This window comes from Corylus avellana, chromosome 2, assembly GCF_965113065.1.
Source record: "Corylus avellana chromosome 2, dhCorAvel1.hap1.2, whole genome shotgun sequence".
NCBI lineage: Eukaryota > Viridiplantae > Streptophyta > Magnoliopsida > Fagales > Betulaceae > Corylus > Corylus avellana.
Genome location: NC_142491.1, coordinates 8,109,153 through 8,130,247, shown reverse-complemented (window position 1 = coordinate 8,130,247; position 21,095 = coordinate 8,109,153). Strand labels below are relative to the sequence as shown.

At 31.7% G+C, this 21,095-nt stretch overlaps 1 protein-coding gene across 1 annotated transcript; it reads right to left on the bottom strand.

Annotated features, from left to right (window-relative positions):
- Nucleotides 1-11,968: 11,968 nt before the first annotated feature.
- LOC132172701 (very-long-chain aldehyde decarbonylase CER1-like) lies at nt 11,969-16,631 on the bottom strand. Its single transcript, XM_059584257.2, has 10 exons — nt 16,553-16,631; nt 16,141-16,364; nt 15,715-15,947; nt 14,190-14,409; nt 13,695-14,073; nt 13,326-13,433; nt 12,919-13,119; nt 12,720-12,821; nt 12,337-12,510; nt 11,969-12,133 (listed from the first exon to the last, which is right to left on the bottom strand). The coding sequence occupies exons 1-10, from the start codon at nt 16,610-16,612 to the stop codon at nt 11,969-11,971; spliced, it is 1,866 nt and encodes a 621-aa protein (XP_059440240.2). The 5' UTR covers nt 16,613-16,631.
- Nucleotides 16,632-21,095: the final 4,464 nt, after the last annotated feature.

Below are 21,095 nucleotides of genomic sequence, written 5' to 3'. Positions count from 1 at the left end.
TAATTAGATAAATTAACTTGAATCTTAAACAATCTAATACCGAGTTTATATGTTTGTCTTACAATATGTATATACATTTATTACACACTCACATATACATACACACAAATCCATTCATATACACGCAAATATAACTATAGTTGTATCAAGAATCACAATCATAATAATTTAAACTATATCTATTATATTACGAAGAGAATTCATTTATTTATTTTATAAATACTTAACATCTTCTCACTACAAAGTTAAAAAGAGTATTATAAAAATAATAAAAATAAAGTTATTCAAGCTTACATGAGTTCTACTCGTTTAATAAACGAGACTAAATTTTTGTCCAAACACTATTCATTTAATAAATGAATCAATCTCGAGTCAAATCCAAACCTATTCACTAGTGGCTCTGTTTATTTATGGCACTAAAGCCACTTGTGGGGTTAATGGTTGATACTAATTAGGAGTAGGACTCTCTCCATTTCAAATGAAATAGTCCATTTCATGTTTAAGATTTAAAGTGTGTGCATCTAATTAATTAACAATGCACACGATTCTACATTATTTAAAATTTTTAAAATACGCCTCAACATTTACTTAATGTACACCGTTAAATGCACAAAATTTAAATCATAACCATAAAATTGATGCTATTCATTTCACTTGAAACTGAGAGGATTATTGTCCTGATACTAATAAAGTGGCATTGATGTGGCAAATTTCAATCTTTTTATCTTTATTTGGACACTTGTCTGATTAATTTATCTATATCCAAAGGAATTTTGTATTGGCTAAACATTTTACAATGTTTTTCGCTTTATGCTTTTTGTTTCTGATGTGAAATAAAAGTGAAAGTAGTTTTGAGTGTTATGTGAGTATTTTATGTTTTTAGTTGTTAATGCCTTTTTTTTTTTTTCTAAAAAGCAAAATGCTACTCTAGTTAAAATCAAATTGTTACCAAAAGAGTGCCTTTTACTTTTTGATTGTGAAGCAACATAAAGATGAAAGTAGTTATATGTTAAAATCCTAAGTATCCACTTGACGTATGTACATACAATCTTAACTATGTGTATCCTCCCATTGTAAGTTGGTTTTCAATGGTGACTTCTACTTAAAGTTTGTACCATTTGGTATCAGAACTAGCCACTAAGTTGAATATGAAATTGGACATGGCCGTCGAATATGGGATCAAATCGGTTGCAGCTTTGTGATCAAGTCATAGAGAGAACGACCTATAGACTAGATTAAAATTCCTTCTTACTATGTACATGCACAATAATAACTAATAAGTCGTGGAAATACAAATAGATGAATAGAACCACCAAAAGAGAAATGGGTATCATCGGTTCAATATCGATAGAATAGGCCACTATGGACTTCAACTGCGGAGTGTGGTCCTAAGTATCTTACATGGTTTAAGTACAATCTTAACTATGTGTATACGTACTCTTTGACACTTTCTACTTGCAAGCCAATTTGCAAAGGTGAATTTTATCCGAAATTTGTATCATTAAGTATCAAAGCCAACCACCACTAAATAGATTTTAGCCTTGTAGTTGAGTAACGAAGATAGCAACCTAAAGGCTAGGTAAAGACATTTTTGTACTATTTATAAGAATAGCATCAAATTATTAAATAATAATAAACCAGTGAAACCGCCAAAAAAAAGAAAAATACTACCATCCAATAAATGTTAACCATGTGCACCACTCCACGTGCGTCGGCTGCATGTAGCCTCCCAATAGGGAAATTAAAGTAGATCTGCATCTAATTTCCCTACATTAATGTAGTTGATTGAATCTAATCAGTATGTGGTAACGTGTAATGTCCTTAATTAAGACAATATTCCAGAAAAAATTGAAATGTCTTTATATATATATATATATATATATATATATATATATAGTATGATCATACGTTACAATTATGATTTTCTAGAAAATGAATAATTTGAATAATGAACAGTAGTTCCAATGAAGTTTCATTTTTAGAAGGAAAAGGACGATGCAAGTGCTTATCATGTCCGCAAATTACTAATCATCCCACACACATATGATTTGATCCAAGGTTTGCATGTGATTTGATCAGTGATGGCAACATAAACACTTTAATGATTTGTTCATAAGGCGTTCGATTTGACACAAAATGATAAGTTGGTATATCTCCTTAGTTCCTGTGGGTGTGACTAATTCATAAAGGGTTTGTAGTTTTTGAGGCTGATTTGTGCTATTTGCCCTAGGAATCGTTAAGAAGTAGACCTTTTTTTAAGGATATATATATATATATATATATATATATATATATCTTGTGTCATTTTCTTTGACGGTTTTGGAGATGACTGTTGGAGCTCATAACTAATACTGTTGAGTGCCATCTAGATTCTAAATCCTTCTTATTAGTTTTCAATTTCTTTTATATATATATATATATATATATATTAAGAGCATGTTTAGAATTGCGGGCAAAAGCTTCATTTTTTAAGTTTTTGTCAAAAGTGTTTTTTTTTTGTCAATTTTAGGCTTTTGGACCTTTAAAAGCACTTTTAATTTTTTTACCAAACGAGTATTTTTTTCTTCAAACGAGCTTTTTGAGTATTAAAAGCACTTTTAAACCCTTCAAACGCAATCTCAAACAGGCCCTTAATCATGAGCTTCAACCAGTAATTCCCAAAACCATCAAAGAAAATGATATATATATATATATATATATATATATATATAATAAAAGGTCTACTTCTTAACGATTCCAAGGGCAAATACCACAAATCAGCCTCAAAAACTACAAACCCTTTATGAATTAGTCACACCCACAGGAACTAAGAAGATATACCAAATTATCATTTTGTATCAAATCGAAGGACTTACGATCAAATCATTAAAAGTGTTTTTAATTTTTTTGAACCTTTAAAAGTACTTTTAATTTTTTTACCAAACAAATATTTTTTTTTCTGGAATATGATCATCTCCAGTCCATTATGGACTAGAGAATATCCAATTCATGGCTAAAAATTTCTCTTAGAAATCCTATAGACACAAATAGAACACATGTCCCACTACAAAAATAATAATAATAATAATAATAATAATAATAATAAAATTAATATTTCAGGTTAAAAAAAATAATAGAGAAATTAATAAAAAAAATAAGGGGTGGCTGGCCACCCCATCTTGGCCATAGGGAGTGGCCAGACCACCCCATTTTAGCTGAGGGTAGCCGGGGGTGGTCCAGCCACCCCCTAAACCCAATATATATATATATGAGTTGTGATTCATAGTACATGGCGTGCTTAGCAAGCTTTTTTAAAAAATATTTTAATGCAAAAAAAAAAAAAAAAAAAATTGCACCGGCGAGCTGGGCACGCCGCGTGCTCTTTTACTTCACCCTATATATATATATATATATATATATATATCGTTTGGCCCTTGGGGGAGGTCCGGCCACCCCCAAGGGCCAAAACAATTTTATTAATGTCCTATTTATGGCCTCAAGACATTAACTAGATATTCTCCAGTCCAAAATGGATTGGAGAGGATCCTCTTCCCTTTTTTTTTTTTTTTTTTTTTTTTTCAAACGGGCTTTATGAGTTTTAAAAGTACTTTTAAACCATTCAAATGCAATCTCAAACAAACCCTAAATCTTAATTGGTCTAAACACATTTCACAGTTATAACAGTCCTTGAAACGTGGCAACCTCCATTCCTAGGAATGTACAAGATACATTGAGATGTGGCAATTGATTCCACCAACAAGCACATGGGAAGTGGTATTATCATTGTACGTGATTGTATGGTCATGGTGAGTGCAACAAAATGTGAGACTATTTGTAGTGTACAGGAGCATGTGATAGCTGAAGCACTAGCGACATTAAATGCTATGGAGTTTAGTCGAGACTTGGCTTACAAAGTATTCGCCTAGAAGGGGATTCATTGCAAATGGTAAATACTTTTAAATGCCATGAGACATAACTAGAGCATGTATAGATAAGTGTTGGCAGATACAAAAGAAATACTAAATACACTAGGTGGCAATGTCAACATACTAAAAGAAAGGCAAACTTCGCGGCACATGGTCTAACAAAGGTAACTTTTATACATATCATGGATGAGGGGTTATACATAATGTTGTTACTTTAGAGTTTTTTTTTTTAATATATCCACACAAAGGAAGGAAGAAGGGGGATTCAAACTAGTGATTTCCGCTTTATGAGGCGTGTTTCACAGCAATTGAACTACCTCTTGAAAACGTTGTTACATTAGATCGAATTAGGTGCTCTAGATTTGTAGAACTCTTGAGATTCTTTCTCTTTATTGGAGGAAGATTGATTTTTTTTATAAAATATATATATATATATATTAATCTACATGATTGCCCCTATCTAAGCCCATGGTTCCATGGAGCCCTCTTAATTATTCACCCTTCCCTTATAAAAACTGTCCATTTTCTGATGTTTTACCAGGGTAGTTGGGCTTAACTAAGGTGGTTGCGGGGTGGATCCTCTGTAATTGTCACAGTCACGTACAAACTTTTGGCGAACCTAGTTTTAGGTACCAAAATATCAGTTTATAATGCTATACGTGAAACGAAACGCTACTCAGTATTTTTATGTGTTAATTTTTTAGCATTTTTGTTTGTGTCGCATATTTACATCTATTTGTTTTTTAAAAAATAAAAAACAAAAAAAAAAATTGAAAAATGGACATTTGATAACATTTCGCACATTTGAATATTTGATAGCATTTCTCATATTTATAATTAACTAGTATATAATTATTTTAGAAGAGGATGATAATCCAAATCACTATAGCCATCACTAATTTATTGAGGCATTAATTGAGAAGCACAACTACAAAATTATAACACGTGGCGTTGTACAAAGTCGAATCTACAAGCTAGGGTACGATCCCCATAATTGTGTGGATTAAAATCTACTGAAATTCTTAAGGAATTTTAGTTTCTAAAATTTCAAATTCAGGCCGTCAATTTTTCATCCAAATGTCATTATTCTGCTACGTGTCCTATTACTAATAAAATAATAAATATTTATTATTTTATTATTGTATCAGTAATGAGATACGTGGCAGAATAATGACCTTTGAATAGAAAATGGACAGTCTAAATTTTAAATTTTAAAAACTAAAATTCTCCTAAAAATTTCAGTGGATCTAGATCCCTAATTATGATCTTCAAGTCAGAGACCGATTAAAAAAAAAAAAACAAAAAAAAAGTCAAAGACATATTGTTAGTTCTATTGGGCACATTTCTCACAGGCTGTGTTTGGCAAAGGGCTGGACTGAATGGGACCCAAAAAATAAAAAATAAAAAAAATCTTTTCAAAATCAACTCCAACATTCTTAATTTTTACATCACATAAATCACTTTTTATTACTATTCAAATAAAAAAAATCACTATAAAACAAATTTTTTCACTTTTTTTATACAAAACATTCTTACTTTTTTCTCTCATATCAATCAAATCTGCTACAGTACCATTTCACTCCCTTTTTTCCATTCCATTGCCAATCACAGCCATTGGTCACAAACTGACTTGGATCTTCTCTATTTTAAGGAAACCCACTTTAAAATGAAATAGGATCCTCTCTATTTTAAATAAAATTGATAGTATCTTCTCAATTTCATAATCAAAATTTAAAATTGACATATGAACCGTGTATATAAAGTCAATATTAAACAATATTTTAAAAAAATTAAATAATATAAAATCACATGCACCATTAAATACACAAATTTTATATTTTAACTATACAGTTTTTAAATTGTATTAAATCATTCAAAAAGCATTAAAAATTACAACTTTTAGCATGTATACCGTCATCAATAAAATCAAGATATTCTTCCATTCAAATTTTATTTATTGATGTTTGGAGTGGCCGATTTGCCAACAAGTATACTGCCATATTTGTTTTCCTTCTTATATGCATCTAGGACTGTTAAGTGAGAGAAGCGTCTCGCGAGCAAGCTCGACTTGTGCTCGACTCGAATATTAAATGAAGCGTTTCGTGAACACGAATCTTGGCTCGAATATTAAATGAAGCTAGCTCGGCTCGACTATGTTCGTATAAGGTTCGAATTAGTAGTTATTCACATAATTCCTCATATTAATATTAAAAATTGATGATTTTTTTTTTTTTTCTAATAGCATCATTTTATTATAAAATGATGCATATCCTTTCTCTTTGAAATCAAGTGCCTTGTTGTATTGACTCGAGCTCCATACTTCGCTAGCCAGACTAAGCAAATGCTCATATGCAAGCTAGCTTCTTGAGTCGTTTAAGAGTACTTGAAGTTTAAATTTATAATAAAAAACTAAATTAAATTAAATATAAGAGCCAGCTCGTGAACTGGCTCGGCTCGGCTCGATTTATTAAGAGCTCGAGCTTTAACTCAATTTTTTGGCTCGTCCTTAAGCTCGGCTCGAGCTCGAGTAAAATTTAAGCAAGCCGAGCCCAAACAAGAAAAACTCGCTCAAGCTCGGCTCGTTTACACCCCTATATGCATCACAACCCAACATTGAAAACTGTGCAAAACAATTTTTGCGTCGCCAATCAACGTACTATATCTCTACCATAATTGGAGCTCGTTTAGGAGTGTGATTTCAATAAGTGCGATTTTAAAAATTGCGTTTTTGAAATCGCTATTTTTTAAAATCGCATAGGCATTTAGTAAAACATGTTTTTTTTAAAAAAAAATTTTTTTTTTATCAATTGAGTGTTTGGATAACATTAACATATAATTGCGGTTTCATGGCCAAATAGGTAAATATTGTGCCAAATATTATTTTAAGGGAAATCGTGATTTTGGCTTAAATTCACACTTTTTCAAATAAGCACCCCCTAGTCAGCTTATAGAAATCACAGATTTTTTCACAATTTAGAAATTTGCGCTTTTAAAATCACAATCTCAAACACCAAAATTGCGATTTGGTTTAAAAACGCAGATTCTTTTTTTAAAAAATGCACTCCCAAACTAACCCTTGATCTTTTGTCTGAAAAAGCATGAATAATCCTCCAGAGCATCATCATTCAATATGACATTTCAAATGCCAAAATCTCGGCCAAAAAATACTGCATTCCAAGCTGCATAAACCTATGTCATTGTTGAGTCAGTGATATACGAAAGTGACATACACATTAAAAACCTTACTCATACCGTCCCTTACAATAGGAATAGGATCTTCTCCTGTCCAAAATGGACTGGAGAATATCAAGAAATCTTAGAGCCACAAATGAGACACATGTCCCACTAACAAAAAATAATAATAAAATATTATTTCACATTAAAAAAAATATAAAATAAAATAATAAAATAATAAGGAGTAGTTGGCCACTTCATCTTGGCCATAGAGGGTGGCCGAACCACCCCATTTTAGCTGAGAGTGGCTTGAGAGCTACCCCCAATGGCCGGTCAGGGGTGGCTGAAGCCACCCTATGGACCTAGGGGGTGGTCCGGCCACCTTGTTGGGCCAAACTAAAAAAGAAAATTTGTTTGGCCCTTGGGGGCGGCCGTACCACCCTTTATTTTTTTATTTTTTTATTTTTTTAGTATGAAATAATATTTTATTATTATTTTTTGTTAGTAAGATATGTGTCTCATTTGTGGCTCTAAGATTTCTAAGAAAAAAATCCTAGCCATAAACTAGATAATCTCTAGTCCAAAATCGACTGGTGGGGATCGTGTTCCCTTACAATAACACCTACACACATCAACTCCCTAAGCTTATCAATTAGGGCATCTCAGTTTATTTGCTACAGTACAAAACCAATGCCATCAAAAACGTTTGTCAAACACACCATATTATTAGGGTTAAATACTCTTTTGTCTCTTAGGATTTAAACTTTTTATTTTTTATTTTTCTTAGGATTTCATTTTTATACATGTTGTTTTCATAAAGACAGAGATGGTACCTCCGTTAAAATTCCTTCCAAAATTTAACAGAACACCATGTCAGCACCAATCAAATGTCGCCACCCCCAAATGGCCAAGGGGGTGGCCCCAAACTCTTTTTCTTTTTTATTATTTTTTTTTTAAAAAAATATATATATATATATATAATTTTTTGATCATTTTAATTTTTTTTAAAAAAAAATTTCTTAAAAAAAATTAATTTTATGAAACGTGGCGACATTTGGTTGGTGCCGACGTGGCGTTCTGTTAAGTTTTGGATGAAATTTTAACATAGGTACCATCTTCGTCTTTATAAAAACCACAGGTACAGTCTGTGATAAAAATGAAACCATAGGGGTGAAAAAATAAAGAGTTCAAACCCTAGGAGGTTATTATTATTATTATTTTAGTAAATTGTGCTTCTCAAATAATGCCGAGAAAATTATAGTTTACCCCTCAAAATTTCATTCGATTTGTAATTTGACATTTAATATTTAAAAATTTACAATGTACTCCAACAAACTATCAAAAATTTACAATATAACCCCTATGGCCCATGGAATGGGCCAACCACTCCTAGGGGGCCAAATGAGGGTGGCCAAAACCACCCCAAACCCTTTCGGGGTGACCGAGCTACCCCAAATGGCCAATAGGTGTGGTTGTAACCCACCCCAATTTTGTTTTTTGTTTTTTATTTTTTTATTTTTTATTTTTTGTTTTTTGTGGTTTATTGAATTGGAAGCATTTTTGGGATTTCTTAAAACACATGGGACAATTTTGGAAATTTTAGACCCAAAAATGCATGTGAGCAATTTTTTGTCAAATTGGACAGAAATAGTTAACAAAATGGTTACATTACAAATTTTTAATTCTTTGTTGAGTTACATTACAAATTTTTAAACATTGAAAGTCAAATTGCAAATAGGGTGAAACTTGGAGGATAAAGTATAATTTTCCAATTAGTGCCTCAATAAATTGAAGATGTCTATGTCACTGTTTTTTAAAGGCTTCTTACTTCTGGTTCAATTGAACTTTTAATATTTTTATCTTTTATATTATATGAATTATTATTTTTTATTATTTAAATAAAAAAATCACTGTAAAATATAACTTTTTACTTTCCTTACTAATCATGTCTACTTTTTTTTTTTTTTCTTTTCATTTTTTTTTGCTTTTTTATATCAATCAATTTTTGTGTACTAAACATTAACTGTAACCGTCCTTTGTGGAACAGACCCATAATTAATCATTTGAGAAGCAGAGCCTGCAAGTTAATTTAAAGACCGATTCATGTGTTGGTTTTGTCTTGTTGTTCAAGAGATTCTTAAGTATGTTATTCGTATGGATATTTTTGGTGTGAGCACTGAGTCGGTGGTGTTTGATGAACATTTTGAAGGGGTGTTTTAGGTGTGCCGAAGAAATTGGAAGAAAATTAGTTGTTAACTTCATACTTAAGTAGCTTAAACTTTTAAAATAATTGCGAATTGTCATACTATTATAATAAAAGTCCTGAATTCAAAGATTGGCTCTATAATTTATTTACAATTTTAATTAAATATTTCATATGCAACGATCTCACTAACCCACATAAAAATTGAGGTAAAAGATATTTGATCTCACTCAAATTGATTGGTGATTCTCTAAATTTAATTCATCAATTGCTAACAAATGAAAATTTAGTTTGTCCTAGCAAGCCCTTGTGTCAACATAAGGACAGAATCATCTCAGATTGTAATGGGTATATTAGGTTAATGGGCTTTTGGCCTTGGTAGGTTAGTGGGCCTTTGAACTTTGAGTTGTAATGGGTCTACCATATTATAGTTGGTATGATCCAAAGGTCTAAGGTTTTGACAAGTAGTTGCAAGGGTCTTTATAAACAAGACCGAAGCGATGTATTATAATCAGTTTATTTTGATAAAAGGAAGAGTTCTCGACTACTCAATGGAGGCCTGACACCTTGAATGCCTATTTTGCTAATACAAATTCAATTCTTTCATCCCAATTTCCATTTACAATAGTTCAATTCCATTTTAATTCATATACATATTATTAAATCTATTACACAGATTGTAAGTGTCCATAATCGATATAATTTATTTTATTTATTTAGTAAGAAGTCATGATTGAAGAAATAAATAATGAAATGGAAAAATAAGATAATAGTGAAATAAATAGAAATAAAGGCAAGAGATTTTACGTGATTCGGTTTATGACCTACGTCCACAAATAAAGCCATAAGGCTACATTTGTTCGATCTTATTCACTTAATATCTTTTACAATACATGATACTCATATTCCAAAAAAAATAAAATAAAAATACATGATACTCCTATTTATAGGAGAATTGAGGTAGATAACTATAGTAATTCAAATCAACGTAATTTGATACATAATATTTTAACGAAAATTAACGAAACCCGCCTAAACATTAATTAACTAACTAGATATAACAATAATTAACAATACATAATATTTTAATGTCACTAGCATTTTGATTGAGTTGGGAAAATCAAAGGTTGAAATCCATGTCGAAGAGTTGCTTGCCAAACTTTCTCAATGTTGGACATTGTCTAACCACACTCATGCTCATCCCATCCTTCCAAGGCATGCACCATCCCAGCTACACGCCATGCACTACTCATCACTCTTCTTGGCAACCAATTCTGAATGTTCACAAAATTGAAATTAGGAAAGATATAATTTATTCCTATCAAAATATATATTCATATATTAATTATATTTATATGTGAATTTCAATTAATTAACATTAGCGACGACACAAGTAATTGAAAATTATTTCCACCGCCGACAACCATCAATTGCGTCACTAATTATATCCGACACTAGCAACGGGCGAAACCCTTGCTAATATACTCTATTACTGTTTCAAAGTACCTAAATCTGACTCACTTAACATTTTAGTCCGTATAAAAATATTATTTATTTATTTATTTTCAAAAGAAAGAAAATCATGTTGAATTTTTTTTAAAATTAATTTTCTTAGCACTATAAGTGCAGCCAATTGTCACAATTACAATGCCTAAAATTTTAGGAGTTCAATTGCCTAAACGTATAGTCATGGCCAGCTCTCAAGCATTTCTCGCAGGTATTTTATGTTAATTAGGAAAATTTACTTATTTAGTCACTATAGTTTGTAGTTGTGCAAAATTGATTCTGAGATATCAAAAGTATCTTTAAGATTAACCTATATGTCTAAAATGGTCAATATTATTGATTATTTGAGAAAAATTATTAGATTCATGTGTAGAATCAATAGTGAATTGGCACTGGCACGTGGTATAATTGATGCTTTAATGGTAAAATTGTTATTTTATAATAAACCGAGTCATCAGTTATACCACATGTAAATTGACTATTAGTTGTGATATGGATCTACATGTGCATCCAATATAGACCGTTAATTATAATGAACCGCTTTGAAGATCTCTAGATGTGGTTGACCTTAACAAACCCCAAATTTCAGCGCCATGTCCCTTATTTGTATGGCATATAATATACACAGTGAATAAAGGGGAAAAATATAAAAGTCATATTTTTATTTCATTATTACCTCATCGTACTTCAATGTACACAAATTTGTTGACCAATTGATAATGTCATGTCAGTACGTAGAGTATGATAATGGTAGGATAAAATAACTAATTCGCACGGATGCCTCAACATTGTAAGTAATATTAAAATAAAAATGTGATTTTTTAACATTATACTCAAAGGAAAAATCTCGATGAAGCACATTTCCGAATCTAGGTGAGCTCTGTACCTCACATCTCTCTTTAATCATTTTTTTCCATAATTGTTTTTTAAAACGATGCAATTTATGTGCTTATGGATCTTTTTACAGTCTCTCTGATAGACAAACTTTAAGTGTAATTTTTATTTTTATTTTTTAATTGAACTGCATACATCAATCAAATACCATGAGATATATGTAGCTATATTTTATATAGAGTCTGAAATAATATATAAATAGAAACACACATAATATATATATATATATATATATATATATATAGAGAGAGAGAGAGAGAGAGAGAGAGAGGAAGTTAAAGCACGATCAAACGGGCACCACCAAAGAACGGAAGCCATGTCGAAGACTTGCTTGCCAGACATCCTCGATATCAAACAAAGTGTTCCCACACTCATTCACATTCCACCCTTCTAAGGCATGCACGATCCCAGCAATACGCCAAGCACTCATCACATTTCTAGGCAGCCAATTCTGTTGCATAATGAAATAGGAAGCGTTAAAATATTAATTATCTTAGAATCAATAGCATAAGTTACTGGTATTATTAATAATTTAACATAATATCTCTGGAATTTAACTTTTATTTCAATTAAATCTTATACATGTTCAGCTCCCAAGCGAGGAAGAATGTTAAAATTTAATTCAATAATAAAATTCTTCATTTGGTTTCTAACCTCACAAGAGTGCATGTTGATCAAAGATGTGGGAGTGATCATTGCTGGTGTGCTGTAGAAGAAGCAATCTTTCCGCATTTTCTTTGGTGGGAATTGAGAAAAAGGAATGAATAATGTTCCTTTCGATGCATTCAATTGTTCATCTTCTTTCCATCCATCTCCCACTAACCATATCTGAAAATCTCACATAATTATGTCATATTATAGTCTCATATGATCTATAATGTGTACTATAATGCATGTTACGAACTCATTATGTGGCAGTACGTGCACGCGTCACTACCACGTCAACCATTAATTAAATTTAATTATTTAATTGTATTTCTCGTAAAGAAAGAAGATTGTCACAAGCAATCATGAAATGGGTACGTTGCAAATTTTACCTTCTCATTGGGATAACTTGATGAAAGGATCAAGTTATTTTTCGACATTGTGGTGAGCCTTAATTGAAGCTTCTCATACTCATCCTTGTATGGTATTGCCAACTGATACAATTATAAGCTTAGCAACATTAGAAAAAAATAAAAACATTGCAATCTAGGTTGAGCAAGGACTAATCAACAGTACGTACTTAAAACGTACCTGGATACCCCTTTCACATAGAGCATTGGCAATGGCATAAGCAACCTTAGTAAGGTTGCCCCTTAAAAACACTTGACTTGTTCCTTTTGGAATGCTATTTAGTACCGCAGCCACTGCTAAGCTACTTCCATCCACCAGCTTTATTCGAAGCTGAGGGTTCTTTTGGATGTAAAGCTCACCATTTTTATTAAGTTCCTCCCCCTGCAAAAATTTACACAAATAAATGTTGATAAAATACTGTGAGAAAGATTAATGAATCCATGTACTTTTTTTTGTTAATTTTTTTTTTCTTTTTTCAATATTTCCAATAGGAGGAGCCCATGGGGATAAAAATATAAAATAAGACTTTTTGCTAAATGTAGTTTCTGTTCTTTCTTAGTTTATATTAGAAAGCTTGATTTACTTGCCTGATTTAGAAGACCTAGACTTAGCACCTTAACTCCTCTCACTTCAGCATCTAGTATAGCTTCTTCAATCAAGTCGTTGAGGGATTCCTTTCGCCATTGTAACATGTACTGAAGATTTTAAAAAACAAAAACAAAGGAAGAAGTTAGACTAAAAAAAAAAAACCAACTAGCTGAATCAAATTGAATGTGATCACTAGCAATAATCTTGTTTCACTTGGGCTCAATTTTAGTTGGAACTGAACTCGTTGAAATTAAAATGCATGTCTTGAAATATAACAAATGAATGTGTTCCGATCCCAACAAATCAAACACAAACTAAAACAAAACACAAGCCAAATCGCAATAGTCATATAAATGAATGTTTCTTACTTGTATATTGTATCTTGGTACTACCCAAGACTGCCATTTGAGCTTTTGGAAAGTGATGTTCTCTAGAACAAATGTACGGCCATAGCTCCAAGTTAGAAACAAAGACCATAATAATGTCACAGGCCACATCAGCCACAGGTACCATTTGGACGTGTGGGGCTTGGAGGCCAAGGAGGCAAATCCTAGGCGTAGATGATAGATGGACTCTGGCGTCGTTAGATGTGTTAAATGTACCACATCTGGTGATTCTTCAGGTTTTTTTAGTGAAGCCTTGTAAAGAGTATCCGAGGACTTGTCCATGGTCCCATACACGTAATCGTATATAGGCATGAAAAGAGAATAATTGGTACGGAATTGGGTGTGATGCAGTGAATGATACCTGTTGAGTGTTGAATCAAATATTTTAGATCATAATTTCTTTAAATTCATACAAATAAGACAGCAATAATAGAGATAACAAAAATTATAGCTAGCTAGGTGGGTGAGGAGACTTACGAGGGGGTATAGATGAGGTACTTGAGAGGGGGTAAGATGGAGAAGAGCCACTTTGGAATGAACTCGTAATTGCAGTGACCCAAGTTGTTCATGAAATCAATATATGTGATGTATCCGAAGGTGGATGCCATAGAGGCAGTTCCGGTGAACACTGTTGTCAGCAATGGGATTGCGAAGAGCATGAAATACGCTATGTGTTCGGCAAACGGATGGATCACAGCTGCCATGCATGCAGGAGCATATTACTAACTTTTCAAAGTATAACATTTGTACAAATTATTTTAGGGTAATACGCTATGTGTGTTAATATTCTTTCTCTATAATTAATATATGATCAACGATATGGCTTTGATTTGTGTCATATGCTTACGTGCACGGGATTTGTGTCATAGTCGGCTATTTAAATGTGATTTGGCTTTTAAAATTATCATTGAATTTAAGATAATTATTATTGAATTTTGATTTATTGGTGATTTTAAAAGTCATATCACATTTGAGATGACTTTTATAACTCTCTTTATAGTGTTACTTTTTTTTCTATATGCTAAAGAAACTTAAAAAAAGATTTAAAAGTTCACTAAATAGTTCATAATAGTTATATTTAGATCATGTTTAATATTGTTTTATAGAACTTAAAAAATCTTTTTAATACATGAAAAATCGTGCCAAACAAAACATTGCTTTATTTGAAAAGAAAAAAAAAAAAAAAAAACTTAAAACAAATTTCTTTAATTTTTTTGTTAAAAAAGCTCACAACATAAAAATAAGTTTTTCCTAATTATAGAAAAAGTCAAAGAAGAAGCTTCATGCATTGTGTTATTCGCGCGCGCATATATATATATATATGTATGTATATAAAAAATAATGTTATAAATTATATTTTTATTGGACAATTATCTTATAATACTGATGTGACAATTTCAACTAATTATTAAATTAATCTTTGTAAAAAACAAAAATATAATGTCAGCATTGCAAAATAATTATAGAATAAAAATATGATGTATGTTATTTATATCCAATTGATGATTTTAGAAAAGGGGAGATAGAAAATGATGGGAGCAAGTAGATGCTCTAGCATTTCTCATATAAAGAAGTTGTTAGAATATATTATGATTTTATATTATTGATTTATATTTCTTAGTATAGGTCGATTTTATGCTTCCTTGTATAAGTCGATTTAGGTTTACTAGCTTGTATAAGTTAACATATATATTCAACGATAAATATGGACCTATATGTATTGTAAACAACTAAGTCAATCAACACACTATTGCTATTGGACCATTCAAAGTGGTGGACATAAGAGTCTAACACCGAACCATGCACCCATAAATTCTTTGTCTCTTTTTTGCTTCCACAATTATTCTCTTATTTTATATTTTCCCACTAACTTCAATATGGTGTCATAACTTCATTAACACACACACACACACACACACACACACATATATATATATATATATATATATATATATATATATATAATGTAATAACATAAAGTATCTTAAAGTATATATCTTACAAGTAATTGGTTCGGTTACAATAGAAGAATGGTGGTGAGAATGGTAGCGAGAGTAGAGGTAGTGGTGGTGCAATGCTCTGTGAAACCAGTAATAGAGGAACTCCACTGGACCCGCATGAACAAGACATATGATAACCACACCATCGCTTCTCCAGAAGGGCAGGTTATGAGTCCCAGGAAGAATCATATACAATACGTAAAATAATATTCCATTGAACAATATCTGGTCATCCCTGTAAACAAAAGAAACAACGGAATCATATAAGACCAAATCATGTGTCAATGCATGCATATGGAAGCTTGAAAGATCTTATGTTATTTTTATTATCATTATTATTCGTGAAAAAACAATTTTTTTCAAACGAACAACAATGGCTTAAATAAAAACAAGGTGATTATAGTTGAGGAAGTTAAAAGTATACATACCAGTTCCTTTCTCTATCAACCTGGTCGAATTCGATACCTTTGTCCAAGATCCGATTATTGCCCTTGGCTGTTCGGTAACGTGATAGAGAGATCCATATCTGATTGTGAAGCATCCTCAACAAAAGGAATGGAAGTATAAGGAAGTTGTAGACGTCTCTCTCACTTTCTCCCTTTACCATGAACGAGTAAGTGCTATGAACCGCCCATGGAGCCAAAATCACGTACTTAATTCCCAACAGGAGACCAAAAAAATTAAGTTAAAAAATAATATATGTATATAAATTAAAAGAATTAACAAGAATGCTAAAACTGCTTGTGTACGACAACGTCAACAAGTGAATCTTTTCATAGTATCCATAAACTGCATGCATATATGTCCTATATATGAAAGGAATAATATATATATAAATACCTTGAAGCTCCCAAGAGGCTGCCATGGCCAGTCAGTGAGGATCCCTGGTTTGGTAGCCATACTTCTAATTAGAGGTAGTGTAACAACCGATTTGTGCTACTTGTGCATGGATTTGGTGGGCTATATATAATGCATGCTCTTCTACTATTGGTTAATTGGTTGTTGAGCCGCCATGAATGCTATGACAGATCCCCCAACGTCCAAATGCAATGTGGCATTTATGTCGTCATGACTTAGATTTTAACAACATATGAAAAACATTTCCAATTGGCACCGAATTTTTCACTGCATGAATTAATAAAAGTTGGCACCGAATTTTTCACTGCATTAATTAATGTAGCAGCAGGAGCGAAAGTCATAGGTTACATTTATGATTGTTTGTGTAGAAAAGGAAGAATATGCATGAATCACGAAGGATCCAGCTTATAACGTGCTGTACTTTTCGTTTTCAGACACAAAAGGACAACGCAAGTGAAGAAATTGGTGGGCCTAACTCATTTCATAAAACCAGTTTTATAGGAGAGGGTTGCCCATTCTTTATAAACATATCAAAAGTCTTGTCTACAGATAATATGAGTTAATTCCTCAACACCGTCCCTTACGTGCATGCCAGTATTTTTTTTGGTCCTTGTTACGGGATAAATAGTGTGGGCCCCATTTGTCTTGCGGTAGGTTCTGATGCCATAAAGAAATTCGTGCGCCTAACTCATCTCATAAAACTGGTTCTATAAGAGAAGGTTGTTCATTTCTTATAAACATGTCCAAAGTTTTGTCCAGAGGCAATATGAAATTATTCCTCCAGAGATAGTGCTTCTCATGTCAACAAATTACTACTCATCCCACATATGCATATTGATCAATATCTAACTTATCAAAAGATAGTCTATTCCCATTCCAATAAAGTAGATCCGACTGAAAAAAGTGGCACCTAATTTTTCACTGACTTAATTAATTAATATTGTAGCAGGATCAAGAGCCTATCTTGTATGTAGTTGATTGAATTTAGTCTAGAAAAGGAAGAATATGAATCACGAACAATTCCACTGCAGTTTTCATTTTCAGATAGAAAGAAAAGGACGACGCAACTGCATGTACCCAAATTACTAATCACCCCATATATGTGATTTGATAAGTGATCAGTGATTTGATCCAGTGATCGCAAGCAGCAACAAAAACACTTTAATCATGCGTTAGGTGGCCGGTGGGCTGGTAAGTGGTAGCTAGACATGTATACATTAACAACATCTTCACCTTCCCCGGAAAGCGCCGCATATATGTAGCTGTGGCTAGGAGTGAAAAGGCGAGTGATTATTAACCGCTCGCTAATTGCATTAACCGCTAACCGCATTATCTGCTAACCGTTAACCGCTAACCGCTTTTATAGTTTTAGGTTTTTTTCAAAACCTCTAACCGTTAACCACTAACCGCCTATATATATATATATATGTAGGCATGAAACAATATTGTTTTTGTGTTTAAAATTTTAAATATATATAAAAGTGTATAAAAATCTAGAAACGATGCTGTACATAGTATGATATTATCGTATTACTATAGAATCGACTTCGTTTTGGTATTTTGTTATTTAATTTTTTTTAATTGTTTTATTTGGTGTGCACTCAAAATCTTGGGGACGGCCTCCTTAATTGTGTGCTACAGGCTTACAGCCTGCAAGTGAATTTAAAGACCGATTCATGTGTTGGTTTTGTCTTGTTGTTCAAGAGATTCTTAAGTATGTTATTCGTATGGATATTTTTGGTGTGAGCATTGAGTCGGTGGTGTTTGATGAACTTTTTGAAGGGGTGTTTTTTGTGTGCCGAAGAAGTTGGAAGAAAATTAGTTGTTAATGTTTTGATTTTTTTTTTGTCTATCCGTTTGTGTTGTATTAGTATGTTTAGGGTTCAGGTCTCACTTGTTGAGTGTGAGTATTAAAATATTAATTAAATGCATAATTTCACACTTAAGCAGTTTAAGCTTTTAAAATAATTATAAATTATCATACTATCATAATAAAAGTCCTGAGTTCAAAGACCGATTGACTCTATAATTTATTTACAATTTTAATTAAATATTTCATATGCAACAATCTCACTAACCCACATAAAAATTGAGGTAAAAGATATTTGATCTCACTCAAATTGATTGGTGATTCTCTAAATTTAACAATTGGAAATTTGGTTTTTCCTAGCAAGCCCTTGTCAGCATAAGGACAGAATCATCTCAGATTGTAATGGGTATATTAGGTTAATGGGCTTTTGGCCTTGGTAGGTTAGTGGGCCTTTGAACTTTGAGTTGTGATGGGTCTACTTTATTATAATTGGTATGATCCAAAAAAGGTTTATGGTTTTGATTATGAGTTGTAAGGATCTTTATAAACAAGACCCAAGAGATCGATGTATTAGGCATTCAAGTTGTAATCAGTTTACTTTGATAAGGAGTTCTCGAATACTAAATGGAGGCCAGACAACTTGAATGCCTATTTTGCTAATACAAATTCAATTCTTTCATCCCAATTTCCATTTACAGTAGTTCAATTCCATTTTAATTCATATACATATTATTAAATCTGTTACACAGATTGTAAGTGTCCATAATCGATATAATTTAATTTATTTATTTAGTAAGAAGTCATGATTGAAGAAATAAATAATGAAATGGAAAAATAAGATAATAGTGTAATAATTTGAATAAATAGAAATAAAGGCAAGGGATTTTACGTGATTTGGTCTATGACTTACATCTACAAAAAAAGCCATAAGACTACATTTGTTCTTATTCACTTAATATCTTTTATATTCCAAAAAAAAAAAAAAAACATGATACTCCTATTTATAGGAGAATTGGGGTAGATAACTATAGTAATTCAAATCAATGTAATTTGATGCATAATATTTTAACAAAAATTAACGAAACCCACCTAAACATTAATTAACTAACAAGATATAACAATTAACAATACATAATATTTTAATGGCACTAGCATTTTGATTGAGTTGGGAAAATCAGAGGTTTAAATACATGTCGAAGAGTTGCTTGCCAAACTTTCTCAATGTCGGACATTGTGTAACCACACTCATGCTCATCCCATCCTTCCATGGCATGCACCATCCCAGCTACACGCCATGCACTCATCACTCTTCTTGGCAACCAATTCTGAATGTTCACAAAATTGAAATTAGGAAAGATGTAATTTATTCCTATCGAAATATATATTCATATATTATTTATATCTATATGTGAATTTCAATTAATTAACATTACTGACGACACAAGTAATCGGAAATTATTTCCACCGCGGACAACCATCAATTGCGTCACTAATTATATCAGATACTAGCAATGGGTGAAACCCCTGCTAATATACTCTATTACTGTTTCAAAGTACCTACATCAGACTCACTTAACATTTTAGTTATCTACTTTCACCAGTTCATATAAAAATATTATTTATTTATTTATTTTCAAAAGAAAGAAAATAATATTGAATTTTTTTTAATTAATTTGCTTAACACTATAAGTGCAGTCAATTGTCACAATTACAATGCCTAAAATTTGAGGAGTTCAATTGCCTAAACGTATAGTCATGGACAGCTATCAAGCATTTCTCGCAGGTATTTTATGTTAATTAGGAAAATTTACTTATTTAGTCACTATAGTTTGTAGTTGTGCCAAATTGATTCTGAGATATCAAAAGTATCTTTAAGATTAAGCTATATGTCTAAAATGGTCCATATTATTGATTATTTGACAAAAATTATTAGATGCATGTGTAGGTTCACATTACAATCAATAGTGGATTGGCAGTGGCACGTGGTATAATTGATGCTTTAATGGTAAAATTGTTATTTTATAATAAACCGAGTCATCAGTTATACCACATGTAAATTGACAATTAATTGTGAAATGGATCTACATGTGCATCCAATATAGACAGTTAATAATGAACCGCTTTGAAGATCTAGATCTCTAGATGTGGCCGACCTTAACAAACCCCAAATTTCAGCACCATGCATGTCCCTTATTTGTATGGCATATAATATAGACAGTGAATAAAGGGGAAAAATATAAAAGTTATATTATTACCTCATTGTACTGCAATGTAAACAGATCTGTTGACCAATTGATAATGTCATGTCGGTACGTAGAGTATGATAATGGTAGGATAAAATAACTAATTCGCACCAATGCCTCAACATTGTAAGTAATATTAAAATAAAAATGTGATTTTTTAACATTATACTCAAAGGAAAAATCTCGATGAAGCTCATTTCCGAATCTAGGTGAGCTCCGTACCTCACATATCTCTTTAATCATTTTTTTTCATAATTGTTTTTTAAAACGATGCAATTTCTGCGTTTATGGATCTTTCTACAGTCTCTCTGAAACAAAAACTTTAAATGTAATTTTTATTTTTATTTTTCAATTGAACTACATACATCGATCAAATAACATGAGATATATGCAGCTATATTTTATACAGAGTCTGAGATAATATATAAATAGAAACACACATAATACCTGTATAGAGGAAGCTAAAGCACGA